This window comes from Scyliorhinus torazame, chromosome 18 (genome assembly GCF_047496885.1).
Source record: "Scyliorhinus torazame isolate Kashiwa2021f chromosome 18, sScyTor2.1, whole genome shotgun sequence".
NCBI classification, from domain to species: domain Eukaryota; kingdom Metazoa; phylum Chordata; class Chondrichthyes; order Carcharhiniformes; family Scyliorhinidae; genus Scyliorhinus; species Scyliorhinus torazame.
Window position 1 is genome coordinate 116,914,017 of NC_092724.1, and position 18,616 is coordinate 116,932,632.

Here is an 18,616-nt window from a genome sequence, read left to right on the forward strand (position 1 = left end):
GTTTTGATTTGCAGCCATCTTGGAAAAGGAGTCGCACATGCGCAGTTGCGCAAAGAGCACACAACAAACAGGTCCGTTCGCGCGCATGCGCAGTTACAAAAAGGGCACCAAGTAAAAGAACAGCGATCTGCGCATGCGCAATTGCATCCTACGCTCTACGTCTCTAGCGTCGTGATGTCAGAGGCCCCGGACCATGCCCACTTAAAGGGGAAATGGCCCAAAACAAGAGAAAAACAATTTAAAGCCGTAAAACACCATTCTTTCACCTGGAACGACAGCACAATGCCCAAATTTCAGCCAGTAGCTGAAAGTAACCTCCATAGACCCCTGCAACATGCAGTAAGCACCGCCCTAGCAGATGATATGGTCTTTGAAGACACCGACTCAGACAAAGATTTCATCGCGGGAGATGGCTACCCCAGTACCAAATCCGATCCGGAACTAGAGGTGTTGTACTGTGAAGACCCTGACGATGAGTTCTCCGGATTGGGGAATCTTGAGCCCAGCATATATGACATCCCGACTTGTGAGTGTAGGATTATACTGCTGCCTGACGCCAAGAAACAGAGAGTGGTCCATGCACCACGAAGGGTCTGAGCCTCCACACAAGAAGATGATTTGTTCATTGAACATGAAGAGAACGATCACAACTCCAAAACAAAAAGCGATGATTTGTCTATCGAACAATACACACAATACTGCTCAGATTGGCTGAGTTATTTGGATATGCTGATCACAGCATCAGCTACACGGTTGAAAAGCTCAACACTACTCTTCTCATGGTGGATGAATCCAATACCATGGTGCCATGGCAGATCGTGGATACATTGGATGACAGCAATACCCAAGAAGAAGACGATGCCACAGCGAGACCACTGCACGACTCCGTTGAGAGCACACAGACAGACTCCACGGTGGAAGCAATGCAAGACTCCAGAGCGCAGCCCTTGCATGCACAAGACCATGAAGGTCTAGCAACATTAACTGAGCAACCAGCAGCAGATGATGCAAGTCTACTACGCCCAACTGAACATCAAGAAGACTATGACAGTCTACCACGCTCACATTAACAACAAAGCAACCATGACAGCCCACCCAGATTATTTGAGCCACCAGACGAAGACTCTGACAATCTACCCAGCTCAATTAACCGCCAAGAAGACACTGAGGCTCTACCCACTGTATGTGCGACAAGTGACGACGGCATCCCACTTCCCATACCAGATGTGCAATGTGACAGACCTCAGCTAGTGTGTATAGAGGCACTCGACAATCACAGTGAGACTACTGGTCACTCCGGTGACACCACGCTAATTCAAACCTCATCCGCTCGAGCCTCTCCACAAGCAAATGCATTCCTGAATGAAAGGACTCCAGACGGGGAGCATTGACAAGCCAAAGCTGATTCCAGTAAGCCGGACATGATTCCAGACAGGGAGCGCCGAGGATTCAGTGACGGCACGCTCAAGGAAACAGCAGATGCCACACAGGACGCTGACACGAGTAACTGTGTGAAGGACTGTATTATCCACAGAGTGTGGTCCTTGAGTGCAGCAAACATGACAACAAAACCAACCACCACAACAACACAACCTATGAAAACCACATCAAAGACAGTAACAAGAAGCGTACCAAAGGCAACAACGTCGACAACAAACACAACTTCAAAACCTACAAATCCAACGACAAAAACATCAACAATGGAACTACGACTGATACGACATGGTACAACTCTTCCAATGCGGGACACTGTTACTGCTCAGCTCAGTACAATGACATACCATGGCAGGACGACACAGATTGCATACATCGCCACCACAAGCATCGAAAGAAAAGAAAGAGTCCAAATCAGACAACAAAGTGATTTGACCACTTCTTGGTTCCTTCAGCACAGGGACACTGACGGCGTTTACAAAGCAATGCCACCATCAACATCACCACCTCACCAACTGAACAAGAAAGCCACTCGACCATAAGAATTAATGAATTTTGGACTCATACATATTATTTGGACTTATTGTATGATAATCACTGTCATCATGATTTGTACATATCGTCATTTATATATCTATGTTGTTCAATTTTCTTTAATCATGTACAGAAAATATGTAACATGAAAAAAGGGGGGATGTGATGATATACATCACTGCAAATACACAAGGGGTTAATGCAAAAACACTTCAACTAAATAAACACTAGAGGGAACACCAGAGACATCATGACACACAGACATTCAACCAGTAGGTCAGTAAGATAGGACACGACCAATGGGCATTCAAGACACACCCAGAGGTGACACTAGCACAAGGGGGCTACCCATATAAAAGGACAGGACACACATGTTCTTTCTCTTTCCATAGGCGACACTCAGAGAGACAGGAGTAGATCAGGGAAGCATCACACCTACCGCATGGATTAGAGCAGACTGGTTAGTTAGTTGAGTTACTATAGTTAGATTAGCAAGAGAGTCGAACACAAGTAGGAGAATAGTTTATGGTTCAATAAATCTTATATTGAACCAACGCCTTAGTTTGGTGTATACTTGATCAGTTAATTGCATCGTGTGCAATCCGTGTTACCCCAGGGTGAACAACACGACAGAAGCAAAAACAGAAAATGCTGGAAATATTCAACAAGTCAGGCAGCATCTGTGGGGAAGAAACAGAGCTCATGTTACAGAACACTGAACTTGCTTCAGAAGCTGGTGACGGGAAACAATGTTCTCTCCACTGACACTGCCCATTCTGCTGAGTATTCCTTGCATTTTCTGTGATTTGTTTCCAACTTCCGGCATCCACAGTACTTGCTTTTGTGTAAAATGGTTTTGTAACACTTACTGATATTTTAATTTAGCTATCAGCCACTTCGCAAACTCTCCTCTCCCATGTACGATACGGCCTCCCCTCCGTGATGCTCTGCACAGCCTCGCCCAGCGGTGTATTTCTCCATCTTTCCTCACTGTTCCTGTGCTGTTCTGCCCTCCTTTACCAGGATGCTCCTCAGCAATTCCTCTCCAGTGCACTGCACAACTTCTCTTCTGTAGTGCAAAGCTCAGATTGTCCTCTGGAGTGTGCTGCTGAGCAGTTTAAAGAGCACACTTGCTATAAAATATATTTTGTTTTTGATCTTCTGGTTTTTATTTACAGATCAGCTGTTTTTTGAACTGGTATTTTGTCATACCAAATGTGCCTTTAAAAACATACACACACAAGCTAAACATGTCATTTCTTTCCTTTACAGCGGCAAAGAAGGTGGCCCCCATAGTGTCCAAAATCCCATTTGACCAGTCAACAGGCCAGCCTTCCCCTGCAAGCCTTTCCCCCACACCTCCAAGCACTCCCTCACCATATGCTGCAAACTATCCTCAAACCTACACCTTGCCATCAAGCCAAACACCCCCAGCTGCACCATCCCTGTCTTCTCCTCCATCCCAAACAAGCACTTTAACTAAGTCTCGACCCACACTCAAGCCTAGACAAAGACCCACCCTTCCACCTCCACAGCCTCCTACAACAGGCCTCTCTGGGTCTAGTCCACAGCCTTTGGACCATACAATTTTAGACAACCTGTCAGCTGGAGAAAGCATGTCTACAGGTATGAGTTTGCCTTAATTTACCAGTCGTTGCAGAGGACACAGAATAATGCTAACATGTTACGTTGCATTGTAAATCAATGAGTTTAAGTATTATTAAATTATTCAGTTTGGAATTATGAGATCAGTGAAATGAATTTGAATTCTTGTTTTAGAAGTTGTTTAAAATACTCCGCTGATTCAAAATCTTAAAATATTTGCATTATTTCAAAATGCAAGGAAGAAGAGAAACTTTCTTTATTTCATGCTCAGAATATAGGCATCAATGAAAGGCTAGCATTTATCACTCATCATTTGTTGCCCTGTGATGGCCTGTCACTTCTTGGACCACTGCATCTGGTTTGATACAACTGTATAACTTGTGAGGCCACTTCTGAGGGCCAGAGTGGCCAAGGACAGCAGGGTTCTTTCTTTCCCGAAAAGACATTGGAGAATTTATGATATTGCTCTGACAATTATAGACACTTTTACTGATTATGGGCAGAATTCTTTTTCCCCCAAGCCGTGTGTGCGTCAGCAGCGCGCCATTCACTACTGGCGGTGAGATTCTCTACTCCCGCTGCTTGACAATGGGATTTCCCATTGAAGCCACCCCACGACTCCGGGAAACCCACGGGTGGGTGTGCGCTGCCAGCGGGAAAAGAGAATCCCAATGGCCGGAGAATTCCGACATTTCTTTTTCTCCAAATTTAAAAAAACTGAACTTGTATTCCTCAAATTGTGGTATTAAGTTATGAACTCAAGCTCTCTGGAATATTAATCCATAACGTGACCACCACACTGCCATACTTGGTAGTTTAACGTGTAGCAAAATTAACTTGGTCCCTGATTGTCTACCTATCTAATAATACTCAAATCCATCAGTCTCCATTTTCAGAATAGGCTGTCGGACAACGTCTCTGGTAATAATCAAATATTCTATAAGCATGTTTTTTTTAAAAAAGGGTGCAACTTGTGTTCCTTTATTGTCTTTTGTACCGACTGACTGGAGCAATACTGGCGGCCATTGTAAAGAGGCTCCCATCTAGAATAGCCCAACCTCCCAAGTTTAGAAAATATCTTTGGCCAGTGGCCAAATCTCATGACACAATTTGGAGGAAAATATGAACTTAAATGTAATGTTTTTTAAAATAGACTATAAACAAATTCCTGAACGTGTATTTCTACCAGTTCTCACTGTTAATATATTGTTGTGTATAAAAGATGAAACAAGAATTCAAATGCATGCTTTGAACCACGGTCATTTGGCCATGAAATCTTAAAATAAGCAAAGCATATGGCTGGGGATATTATCGTCATCGAGAAACACAGCACTTTGATTGAACAGTCCACATAGTGAATTTTTCACAACTACTTTTATTTCCAAAAGATATATCTGTTGATTCAGGAGAGCTGCTTTAAAAAAACAGTTCAACAATTGCAACTCATGTCCAAGGTGACTGGAAAACTAACCGATTTATATTGTAGAGCACATTACAGGAACAATTGCACTTTCACAGTCTGCAGTTATCATCAGTTCCAATTCCCTCGTCACCATACCTTCCTCAGTAACCTAAAAAAGATAAAAACCAATGAGCCAAAATCCACACTGTTCGACATCTATGGGAGGGTTAAACCAATTGGAAACAAGATCACTTCCAAAAGCAAGCCCAGTCTCTGTTCACACTGCCACCTAGGGAGGCTGACCAATACTACGTCCAGGGCACTTGCAGAGATGACCTTGCTCGTCATGAAAAGGCAACCTCATTGCTGAGGCGACACCATGTTGCCAATCACTGCCCAATAAGTTCACTGCTATGTGAAATAATTACCTCTTGCCAATGGCTAACTATAGAATCATAGAATTTACAGTGCAGAAGGAGGCCATAAATAAGAAATGTAATTGTGCCATAATGAATACTGTTAATTTCAGAAAATTCTTCCAGTGAAGAGGAAATCAGGTGCTAAATGCAACAGATCGAGGTGTAAGGCCTTTAAGATGTGTCGCAAGGCAGCGTCTTTCTTCAATTGGCTGACACACTACTGATTGCCAAATGCTAGCAACAAACCCTTTTCAACCTCTGCTGTTTAGCCCTTGAGGAGCGATTGCTGAAAAACATTCTGAAACTGGTGAAAATTCAGTTGGAAGGTTAAGCACCTCTTTGATTTTTGGAAAGGATCCTTCTTCTACCCACTGATAATGTGGCCTTTTGCCGATGACCATGAAATGTTTATTTCAGATAAATTGGAATGGGAGGTGGCAGAGATACAGTACTAATACACTATGAAATGCTTAACACAACTCAGTTCATGGGACTGAGCATCACTTTGGTTTTATGTACCTGGTAAAGCTGCTACCCCTTTCAACCTAACTGGTAGGGACAGACCAACTTGTCCCAAAATACAATCATCAATACTACAACACAGTAACTTCATTGCAGTGTTAATGTAAGCCTACTTGTGATACTAATAAAGATTATTATTATATGATGTATTATTTCTGGATATCATTCGTTGAAATTCAATTGTTAGAAATTGGAAACAATTAAACGATTTGGAAGAGCATTTTAATATAATTAACATTTTCAAAAGCTGTTTTCATCGGGTCATTTGTCTTTCAATGCCCAAAAAATGTCAATCATATTTTGGTGGAGTGGACAACCAGATACTGATTTAAAGCACATTTTTCACAATTTAGCATTTTAAAGAGATTGGGAGATTCTGGACCCTACTAGCATCAATATACGTAAATAAATGAAACTTTTCTCCCTCTACAATGAGGAGGAATTCTAGTTTTGTTGCAGATCTGTTGACTCTTGGCAGTCACTTAAAAGCCACTTAACTTAACCAGCTTTGTCAATTTTACATCTATTTTGTCATATTTGCCATGGCATAATAAGAAGAAAGCAGGCCTGAATCACTCTGCACTTGATAAAATATTGCCCATTTCACTAGTCTTAAACCCACAGGACATGCAGAAGGTGTTTGTTTGCCTGCCACAAAATGGCAAACGTTCCGAGCAAAATGAAATTTGAGTAAATTAATTTAACCAGTTTGAAAATCAGTTTGCTTGCTGATTCAATTTCAGTCTCCTCAAAATTATATGGATATGTGAAAGTATTGGTAAAACTCCTGATAGCCATCATTTTAATCAAACACTCATTCACTGATCTTGTGGTATTTTGTTTCTGTTGAAATGTGTGTATCATAATGAACTCAATTTTAAAGTTTTTAAGTTCAGCACAGTGCCCAAGATTATATGCAAACGTTTCCAAACCATTATAGTTTACTTCACCTTGCTCCATTTATTTCTCTTTCTCACTCAGTTTGTAATTATTTTGAATGTGATATCAAAGCAACAACTCACAACAGGATACAAATTGGACTCAAGACTGTTCAGGCTTTTAATAAGATGCAATTTGCAACCACATTTTCATGAAAGGAATTTAACAGTTTTCAAACAAGAGCTTTTGTCCCAAATTGTTCCCTCTCTTCTTTATCAATAGCCTTTTTTTAATGAGATATTTCTCTTACACACATCTTCATATCAACAGGGGGAGTCCTGCAGTTTTCTCCCAGTGCTACTCTGCTGCCAGTGCCAGTGACCAGTGCTGCTAGTCAATACAGCTCCAAAACTGGCTCTAATTGGCCAGTGCTGTACTTGAACTGGCCAGTACAGGTCTCTAATTAGCCAGGATCGTTCTCAAATTGGCCAGTTCAGTTCTCTAATTGTCCAGTGCAATTCTCTAATTAGACAGGATAGTTATCCAATTGGCCAGTGCTGCTCTCTAATTGGCCAGGATAGTTCTCCAATTGGCGAGTGCTGCTCTCTGATTGGCCAGTGAAGCTCTTTAATTGGTCAGTGCTCTTCTCTAATTGGCTGGTGCTGCTCTCTAATTTGCCAGTACAGATCTCTAATTACCAGTGCAGCTCTCTAATTGGCCATTGCTCTTCTCTAATTGGCAGTGCGGCTCTCTAATTGGCTAGTGCTGCTCTCTAATTAGCCAGTACAGCTCTCTAATTACCAGTGCAGTTCTCTAATTGGCCAGTGCTGCTCTCGAATAAACCAATATAGCTCTCTAATTGGTCGGTGCAGCTCTTTCATTGTCCTGGATAGTTCTCCAATTGGTCAGTACTGCTCTCTAATTGGCCAGCGCAGCTCTCTAATTGGCAGTGCTGTTCGCCAATTAGCCAGTACTGCTCTCTAATTGCCAGTACAGCTCTCTAATTACCAGTGCAGCTCTCTAACTGGCCAGTGCAGCTCTCTAATTGGTCAGTGCAGCTCCCTAACTGGCCGATGCAGCTCTCTAACTGGCCGGTGGCAGCTCTCCAACTGGCTGGTGCAGCTCTCTAACTGGCCAGTGCAGCTCTCTAATTGGTTGGTGCAGCTCTTTAACTGGCCAGTGCAGCACTCTAATTGGTCAGTGCTGTTCTCCAATTGTCCAGTACTGTTCTCTAATCGACCAGTACAGCTCCCTAATTACTTGTGATGTTCTCTAATTGGCCAGTGCAGCTCTCTAATTGGTCAGTGCAGTTCTCTAATTGGCCAGTGCAGCTCTCTAATTGGTCAGTGCTGTTCTCCAATTGTCCAGTACTGTTCTCTAATTGACCAGTACAGCTCCCTAATTACTAGTGATGTTCTCTAATTGGCCAGTGCAGCTCTCTAATTGGTCAGTGCAGTTCTTTAATTGGCCAGTGCTGCTCTCTAATTGGCCAGTGCTGCTCTCTAATTGGCCTATACGGTTTGCTAATTGGTCAGTGCTGTTCTCCAATTGGCCAGTGCTATTCTCTAATTGGCCAGTGCTATTCTCTAATTGGCCAGGGCTGCTCTCTAATCGGCCTGGGCTGCTCTCCAATTGACCAGTGCTATTCTCTAATTGGTTAGCACAGCTCACTGATTACTAGTGTTGCTCTCTAATTGGCCAATACAGCATTCTAATTACCAGTGCAGTTCTCTAATTGGTCAGTGCTACTCTCTAACTAACCAGTACAGCTCTCTAATTGGTCAGTGCAGCTCTCTAACTGGCCAGTGTAACACTCTAACTAACCAGTACAGCTCTCTAATTGGCCAGTGCATTTCTCTAACTAACCAGTACAGTCTCCCTCGAACTGATCTGTTCCCTGTAGCAACACAATTCATGACGCCCGATGCTGCTCTTCCTCATGTATTTGCTTTGCTTGGCCCTTGTTCCGCACTGTAACCAATCACTGTATGTCGGTGTACTTTGTTGATAATTCTTTTTGTCTACTATGTACATTCCCTCGGCCGCAGAAAAATACTTTTCACTGTACTTCAGTACTTGTGACAATAAATCAATCAATAAATCAGTGCAGCTCTCTAACTGGTCAGTGCAGCTCTCTAATTGGTCGGCGCAGCTCTCTAACAAACCAGTGCAGCTCTCTAATTGGTCAGTGCAGCTCTCTAACTGGACAGTGCAGTGCTCTAACTGGTCAGTGCAGCTCTCTAATTGGTCGGTGCAGCTCTCTAACTGGTCAGTGCAGCTCTCTAACTGGTCAGTGCAGCTCTCTAATTGGTCAGTGCAGCTCTCTAATTGGTCAGTGCAGCTCTCTAATTGGTCAGTGCAGCTCTCTAATTGGTCGGCGCAGCTCTCTAACAAACCAGTGCAGCTCTCTAATTGGTCAGTGCAGCTCTCTAACTGGACAGTGCAGTGCTCTAACTGGACAGTGCAGCTCTCTAACTGGCCAGTGCAGTTCTCTAATTGGTCAGTGCAGCTCTCTAACTGGCCAGTGCAGTGCTCTAACTGGACGGTGCAGCTCTCTAACTGGCCAGTGCAGTTCTCTAATTGGTCAGTGCAGGTCTCTAACTGGCCAGTGCAGTGCTCTAACTGGACAGTGCAGCTCTCTAACTGGCCAGTGCATTCTCTAATTGGTCAGTGCAGCTCTCTAACTGGCCGGTGCAGTGCTCTAACTGGACGGTGCAGCTCTCTAACTGGCCAGTGCAGTTCTCTAATTGGTCAGTGCAGCTCTCTAACTGGCCAGTGCAGTGCTCTAACTGGACAGTGCAGCTCTCTAACTGGCCAGTGCAATTCTCTAATTGGTCAGTGCAGCTCTCTAACTGGCCAGTGCAGTGCTCTAACTGGACAGTGCAGCTCTCTAACTGGCCAGTGCAGTTCTCTAATTGGTCAGTGCAGCTCTCTAACTGGCCAGTGCAGTTCTCTAATTGGTCAGTGCAGCTCTCTAACTGGCCAGTGCAGTGCTCTAACTGGACAGTGCAGCTCTCTAACTGGCCAGTGCAGTTCTCTAATTGGTCAGTGCAGCTCTCTAACTGGCCAGTGCAGCTCTCTAACTGGCCAGTGCAGTTCTCTAATTGGTCAGTGCAGCTCTCTAACTGGACAGTGCAGCTCTCTAATTGGTCAGTGCAGCTCTCTAACTAGAGAGTGCAGCTCTTTAATTGGTCAGTGCAGCTCTCTAACTGGACAGTGCAGCTCTCTAACTGGCCAGTGCAGTGCTCTAACTGGACAGTGCAGCTCTCTAACTGGCCAGTGCAGTTCTCTAATTGGTCAGTGCAGCTCTCTAACTGGCCAGTGCAGCTCTCTAACTGGCCAGTGCAGTGCTCTAACTGGACAGTGCAGCTCTCTAACCGGCCAGTGCAGTTCTCTAATTGGTCAGTGCAGCTCTAACTGGACAGTGCAGTGCTCTAACTGGACAGTGCAGCTCTCTAACTGGCCTGTGCAGTTCTCTAATTGGTCAGTGCAGCTCTCTAACTGGCCACTGCAGCTCTCTAACTGGCCACTGCAGTGCTCTAACTGGACAGTGCAGCTCTCTAACTGGCCAGTGCAGTTCTCTAATTGGTCAGTGCAGCTCTCTAACTGGCCAGTACAGCTCTCTAACTGGTCAGTGCAGCTCTCTAAGTGGCCAGTGCAGTTCTCTAACTGGACAGTGCAGCGCTCTAACTACCCAGTACAGCTCTCTAACTGGTCAGTGCAGCTCTCTAACTGGCCAGTGCAGTTCTCTAACTGGTCAGTGCAGCTCTCTAACTGGCCAGTGCAGTTCTCTAATTGGTCAGTGCAGCTCTCTAACTGGCCAGTGCAGCTCTCTAAATAAGCAGTGCAGCTCTATAACTGGCCCTCTAACTGGTCAATGTTGCCCAACCTGGCTTGTTCTCTGGAATATGCCTGCCCTCTCGGCAGCTGCCAAAGGCATGTTCCCTTTCCTCGGGAGCACTGCCGACGTTGCCATTGTAGGTCATTCTCAGCCTATGTTTTCCATTTCTGTGTTGCAGCAATTTGCCCAATCTTAGACTGATCATTCCAAATGGAATTATCAAAGAGGAAAAGATTCATGAAGAATTGTTATTTCTTTCTCTTAGAAAATCAAATTCCACCAGTCAAATAGATAGAATTTTTCATATCAATGAACATCGGTCTATCGAAAGCGGCTGTGTTTTTGTTTAGGTGCTTTGCTTTTTACAGAATTTAAGAAGCTAAAAAAAAGTCCACACTTCAGTTTTCTGCCTCTATTGTGTTGCCAAAGAGAAAAGTCGAGTTCTGTTGAATATTGGTCACTTTTTTTTAATGCCTCTACAGACATTTATATTTCTCCCTTTACCCACATCCCTTCCAAGCAAGTCGAACAGCAGCTGCGTTTTCAGTACATCCATGCCATTCAGAAATGCGGCTACAAAATAAATGAGAATTATAATAATCCTAAGCAGGCAATAAGAAATGGCTCTTGCCCCTGATGATTTACTGGGTCTAAGTTCACTCCCGGTCTGATTTAACATAGACTTCAGCATTAGTGAACTAATGAGCCATGCAATTTGATAGACAGTGAAGGTGCATAAAATATTGAATGTGATTGAAAAGATAGACCTGAACTCAGTTAAACCAGAAACATCGGATAGGAGAGTGAAAGTTCAATCTAACATTCGGCAAATTTAAAATTGATATCAATTTTAAAGGCAGCTTTCGCACCAACGGTGAACTGTTAGTATAACTTAAACTGGCATGCATCTTGGAGTCTTTTAAGAATATTACCATTAGGCGTGAAATATAAGCAAGAATAAATTTAAGTGGCCCATCCAATTCAAGTAGAATGCTCTTGAGAATAAAATGTCAATCGAATTAGGGAAGTGCGAAGGAGGCAAAGAGCATTGTTCTGCCCTGATCTGTAATCGATTATGGTAATGTCATCATTGTGTTAAATGCATTACAAAAATGGTAGCAAACATGTAGATCAAACTTCTCCCCATAAATTGGTGCTGACACGAGCCGAACAAAACTCCCTGACTGAGCAGCCGATCAACATCTTTTCTTACACTAGAATTCCCATTTGGGGGTGGGTGGCAACAGTGGGCTCCAGCACACATAAGATCACAACCCAACAAGAGGCAGCACTGTCAGATCAGCAGAGGAGGGAAGCAAGTTGAACTATTCAAATAGATCAGAATCATTTGCATATGATCTTTAAAATTGAAGGATAAATTGGAAAATATTAATCTTTTTTAGTTGATAACATTGCATACAAGCTTCTACATGTATACTATGTTTTTTTTTTAGCTATTGCGTTTCATTATTCCATTTTAATTTAACTGTAGTTTATATGTTTCTTACCTAAATGGACAGTTAATTTCGTGCGTGTGTTACATTTCGTGTGATTGATATGAATTTTCTTTTCAATGAAATTTCTCTGATTATAGTTTTCAAAATTCTGAACAATTTTTCTATGATGTTCTTTTTTTCCTTTTGGGTGCCTATGTTTCATACTTGCAGCTGTTTGACCAGAATGAGTCTGTATTGGCTAAGTGTGAGGGGGAATTTAGGGTAAGCTGGAGCAACAACCTCCCCTCTGGCACTTCAGCTAACTCTGGAACTCTTTCAGTTGCTAATTGTATGTCACCACTAACTCATCTGAACTGACCTTTGCATGAGACTGAAGCAGAGTTGCATGGCTTGATGTTGGCACAGAATTCCCAAATATTTTAATTTGTCACTCTTACTCTTTTTTAAATGTCCTTATCGTCTGCCCCTTACAACCATGTAATGTACTTGAATTGAATATTTTGATCCCATGGCTTTAGTAATTAAATGTAACTTGCTTTATTCGTACAAAATATTTTTCCCTCTTCCATTTCATTATTATTATTTTTAAGGGATGTCATGATATTACATTGTGAGGACAAAATCCCACATTATCCAACAAGCTACCGTGATATTGTGCATTTTCCATATTCTGAACCAGCGCACAGGATTTCAAGTTTTCCAAAACTCACATCTTCCCTGCACAGCAATTTAAACCCTTCTTTTTGGGCGGGATTCTCTGGCCTTCCCTGCGGTGTGTTTCCCAGCGGCGGGAGATGGTCGGCCATTGGCCGACAGCGGGATCTTCTTGTACCACCGCTGTCGATAGGATTTCCTACTGAATCCACCCCACACCACCGGGAACCGCAGCGGGAGTGCAGCGTCAACGGGACTGGATGATCCCGCCGTTGTGAAGAGCCATCATTCTACTTGAACCAAAACTCAAGAGAAGGAATGGAAGTGTTTATTAGCTTAACACAAGCAGAGTTAGAAAACGGAAATAGGGAAATGTCTGACTCAATATTTTGGCTCTGTTTAAGGCTAGAATTGCATATTGTGGTCTGAGTTTACTGTTTGTGCACTCAACAGCTAGGAAAGTAAGTGAGTGGCAAGAATCATTCTCCCTGAGCGCTATCACTGACATTGGAGACTGTGCTTACATTGAGATTTAATAGAATCTCTCAACCACCTCAATGGCATCACCAGGTGCACTTACTGAGGCGCACTTTAAAAATAAACACCAAGTTTGCAAACATAATCTATGTTGAAATAACTAACATTTAATAAATACATCATATAAAGCGTCTTAACAACTAAGTTAAGTATTCCATGTAGTACAAAACATGCACGATCATTTTTCGAGGAACCATGACATTGGGTCCGGTGGAATATTCCGGTCCCGCTGGCGGTGAACCATCGCTGCAGGTTTCGCGGTGGCATGGGGTGGATTCAATGGGAAATCACATTGACAGCGGCAGGTCTGGAAGATCCCGGCGCCGGGCAACAGCGGGCCACCTCTCACAGTTGGAAACACATCACAGGGAGGCCAGAGAATCTTGTCCCAGGGAGTGTTTATTGGCGGCGGGAGACAGCCCTCCGTTTGCCAGCAGCAGACCAGAAGGATGGGATTTCCCATTGAATTCACCCCCACACCGCTGGGAAATCTGCAGCAGGGGTGTGCCGTCAGCGGGACTGGAAGATCCTGCCTGAAGACCTCGCCCAGGTCCTTTAAGTACAATGATGTTACTAATTTAGCTTTTATTTTATTGCTGATAGGTTGTGTTTGGTTGTATGTATGTCGAGTGCAAGAATTGAAACAACTAAAATAAATCTAGTAATACACGGCAAATCAATAAGTGCCAAAAAGAGAAAAGCGGGATATTGCCCAGCCACTTACTCCATGTACAGGCTGGTGTGTCTCATAGGAGATCCCAAGGCAGAAAGATAGTTCCAAAAACCTGAGCCACTGGGTCAAATGTGGAATGTTGCTTATAGAGAACAACAGTCTGTGGTGGTACGCAGAATTGGCTAGAAAACATGCAAAGGTTGGAAATCTGAAGCAAAAACAAAAGATGCCAGAGGTGCACAACAAGTTGATCAGCACCTGAAAGAGAAAGGTTAATGTTTCAGATATGACACTCCATCAGAATTCCTCAGTTCGGAGAAAAGGCCAGCCCTGAATATTAACCTGTCATTTCCTTTCAGTTACTGACTAACCTGCTCGGCAATTTCTTAGTTTATTTCAGCCGTTTAATAAAGACTTCAGATCCATGGATTTATAAATAGGAGAACAGAGTGCAAAAGCAAGGAAATTGGACTAAAGCTTTCCAAAATGCTGGTTGGCCCTAAGCTGGAGCATTGTGTCATATTTTAGGCACTACACCTTCAGGAGAGATTTGAACCCCTTGGAGAAGGTGCAGAGGAGCTTCACTAGAATGGGAGCTTCAATTACACAGAGAGACTGGAGAAGCTGAGATTGTTCACCTTCAAGTCAAGGACAGTAAGGGGAGATTTGATAGAGATGTTCAAAACCGTGAAAGATTTTGTTGGAGTATACAAGGAGAAACCTGGGGCTGAATTCTCCGCCGTCGGGATTCTCCTTTTTTGCTGGCAGCCGGGGGGGGGGGGGGGGGGGGGGTTCCCGATGGCATGGGGCTGCCCCACAATGGGAAACCCCGTTGACCAGCTGGCGAAGAGGAGAATCCCGACGGCATGCCACACCAGAAATCTGGTACTGGGGAACAGAGAATCCCGGCCTTGTTTCCTCAGAGGACACAGACCTAAGGGGATTGGCAAAAGAGCTGGAGGTGAGGTGCAGAGTTTATTAGTTATTATGACGTGGATTGCGCTACCTGAAAAGGTGGTAGAAGCAGATTAAATAGTAACATTAAAAGAGGTAATTGGATAAGGACTAGAGAATGGTAACATTTTTGAAGAGATAGGAGAGAAGAGCAAGACAGTGAGGCTAATTGGATAGCTCTTTCAAAGTGTTGACACAGGTGTGACGTGCTGAATAGCCTCCAGCTTTGTAAGTAAGGTTTTATATATTCAGGATTTTAGAAAACTAAAGGATGCTAGTGAAAAATACAGCAAGAGTTTCTACATTTCACTAAGTTAAAAGTCCCGTTTACAGATTTCAATGGGAACATGTGGAAACTCTGCGATGGTTGGTCTGCAGTGGTGTAGCATGATTTAATTGCTTTCTACTTCAGGTAATTGCATAGGTCACAAACTAACTTAAGCCCATCTTCCTTAATGTTTCAGAAGCTGTACACACAATAGGACTGTATATAGCTGTGACACTGCACAGTTAACTGATACACAGAGAAGAACAAAGTGACATTTATCTACATTAAATATTCTCAGCTTTGTAGCAGCAAGAGACAGAATTGGCAGGTTCGAAAGTTAGGGACAAAATATTAAAAGAACTAAGAATCAGTTCTGACCTGGTCAGATAACCATATTGTGACATCCCTATTATTTGTCACAAGCTAATGGCACTAACAAGGATGTTTGATGGAATGACATTTTTTTTAAGTATTCATGTGTGTGTTGTAATGTTTAAGTTGTATCATTGCTAATGAATCATTTATTTTCACTGCTTACAGATATTGACAATCCAGATCCCTCTTTTGTACAGTCAGTAGAGCTTCACGATGCACTCTACACTGAATCTTCAGACCAAATTTGCACAAACTCTGTGGCAGACTCTAGAATAAGAGCAGATTCTGATGAGGAGTCAGAAAGTACTGTCCTATGACAAAAGAACGCTCCATTTGTGTGGCTCAAGCTGTACATATATTACATCTGCAGGATGGTAGATAAGTGGGCATCTCTTCACATAGCCGCAAGAAAAGCTGCTTCCCTTAATCATGGGAATAAGAGGAAAATGTTGCTTTGGTTTGAGTGTGGTTGGTCAGCCCTTTAAAACACTGTTCTGCTGTCTGTGAGCAATTTTTATTTTTTTACTTTTTATTTCGCCTTGCTGAAATGATTGTTTTCAATAAAGAACTTGGCCTTTCAACTTAATTTGATTTATATATTTTCATAATATATAATAATTAATAATAATGGCATATCATACAATGATACTTTCACACCCACATGAAAAATAAGCATTTATGTCTCTTTACAAGGAGATTGTCTTTCTGGGATAGTAGTTTGAGTTTCTGTATCTGGCAAAACTTCTGATTCTTCAGGGAGAATGGATTTCCACAACTAGGAGGTCAGGGTCTTGTATTTACAAATCTACCCATCTACAGACTGGGATGAGCTAATCCTTAGAGTGGGTAAAAAGGTGGACCAAAAAATGTAAGGTTAAAGTACAGTACAGAGATTGTCAAAAGAAAATCTTCATTGTCCGACAGATGGAGAAGGTCAACTCAGGATTAAGTCGACAAGCACTGTTGGTGAGAGAATTAACTGTTCTAACATGTACCCATGGCAACAGCCAGTCAAAGATTTTGACCCCCCGCCCCCCCCAGAGTTTTACAGAATCGCAAACAAGATCCATTTCTAAAAGTGGCTGTTCACACAAAATTAAAACTCTGACTATAATTTCCTATGTAATATAAATGATCATCGAAAATATAATTCTGTGTCCTGTTGTACACATCCTAGTATTTGTCTGTTTATACAGTTCAAAGGAGAAATGTGCTAAATACAGTGATCTAATTTAAATTTGTATAATACATGCACAAGAGTCTGGCAATTGCCAATCTTTCTGAAAGTATAGCCAGAAAAAGGGAAGAAAGTTGTCAGTATTGTACTTTTTTTTAAAAAGTCTGTATGTGGATGGTGACTATTACAATGGATTGTTGTGGCTGTAAAACCTTACTTGTTATCATGCCAGAATACCTTGTATGAATAGAATTTAATTAATGTCTTTGTAAATGTTGTATTAAAATTTACTGTGTATTTAAGGGAAAGGGGCTAGACTGGCGGCTGGTTATGTGGCTATTGACTTCGTAATGTACAGGACCTAAAACATTGCCCAGTGCAGTGACCTATTTTAAATGATCATAGGGTGTAGAGCTATGAGAGAACATAATATATCTGTTATATAAACACTTGTTTCATGCATTATGTTTCACTTGAAAATATATATAATTATAGTGCTTTAAAATAAACACTCCTTGAAATTAGAGGGTTAAGTGGCTATGTCTGAGAAATAAAATAGTGCTGATTCCCTCATCTGTAGTCTCTCGTCTAAAACCTGGAGAAAAACTGAACTGAAAATGAAAATATATGAAATATTACAAAATGTAGAACTTGTTGTGTCCTTAAAAAGATGTTACAATTTCATATCAGCAAAAAAATAAAATGTATACATTTTGACAAAATATGAAACATTCCAGTCATTGTGTCCATGTGTGGCTATGTGTTATGGACAGTGTTTTCAAAATTGACATCAAATGAAAAAGCATTTTGTAACATCCCTTGTAGCACCTTGGCCTTATATAGAGATTAATACCGTAAAGTGCAAACCCTTTCGTCAGTCTGAAAATTAATGGGAATCGTTATCAAGGGCAATCTTTGTGCCACAAGGTGGAGGCAAAGATAGCTGCTAAATTGCTGTGTGCATTATACCAGAACTAGATTTAAGCTCTGCCCTCGTAGAAACTTCAAATCATAAGATAATGCCAAATGCCTTGCATGCCTCCTCGGGGAGGCAGTGGCGTAGTGGTATCATCACTGGACTGGTGATTCAGAGACCCAGAGTAATGCTCTGGGGACCCAGGTTCAAATCTTTCAAAAAAACATTATTTTTTAAATGGCCCACCCAATAGTGATTTTTCAAGTTGTTGGTGGATTGTCAGTCTCTGGGCCCTTCTCTTTCATTGTATGATGACTAGTACTTTCTGCTTATTGAAATTATTGATATTTCTGAAATCTAAAATAGCTTCAGTCCTTGACTTTTGAAATCCTCTAGAAAAGAAACAATAAAATAATGTTGCTGACTTACTGGCCTTGAGATAACTCTTTAGTTTGTATTGAAGGGCCCAAAACACAGTTAGACTCTCATTCTCTGGTGAGAGTCAATTTGGACACTGTCAGCTGATTTATTTATTAATTCCGCCACAGGATGTGGATGTATTTATTTGCCTACCCCGAATTACCTGTGAGTCAACATCTAGATTTGCGTAATGAGGAGGGGAAATAAAATTCCACAAGCACCCTGTTTGAGATTTACATTGGGAACATAAGCTCTTTGCTTATCACTCATCAGCTCCCCAAACCCTGGTGCTTCCAACATCTTGAGCAGGGCTGTAGCTTTTCTCAGCCTTTGCTGCTGCCTTAAAAATGTTAGTTCTGACTCTAGATTGAGTTTACCGACCAACATTTGGTTCATGGGCCTTTCTCAGTAATGCAGCAGCATGGCCATGAGTGCAATTTCCCCATGTACTGACCTCTTGATATCAAATTGTCCCCGTCGACAATTACCAACTGGAAGTCGGGCACTTCCCACGGGAATAGCTTTCTTTTAAAACCATAGGACCAAAAA

At 42.3% G+C, this 18,616-nt stretch overlaps 1 protein-coding gene across 11 annotated transcripts in view; it reads left to right on the forward strand.

Annotated features, from left to right (window-relative positions):
• The window catches only part of arhgap44a (Rho GTPase activating protein 44a), a 486,303-nt gene extending 468,843 nt beyond the window's left edge, over positions 1-17,460 (forward strand). For 7 of the 11 annotated variants that reach the window (XM_072483177.1, XM_072483173.1, XM_072483176.1 and 4 more), the window contains 2 exons: positions 3,241-3,594; positions 15,720-17,460. In XM_072483177.1, coding sequence (XP_072339278.1) covers positions 3,241-3,594; positions 15,720-15,871 — 506 coding nt within the window. In that variant the 3' untranslated portion in view covers positions 15,872-17,460. Of the gene's footprint in view, positions 1-3,240; positions 3,595-12,303; positions 12,355-15,719 lie in introns of all 11 variants that reach the window. The other 4 variants (XM_072483178.1, XM_072483181.1, XM_072483179.1 and 1 more) reach the window with 4 other exon arrangements.
• The last annotated feature ends 1,156 nt before the right edge of the window (positions 17,461-18,616 follow it).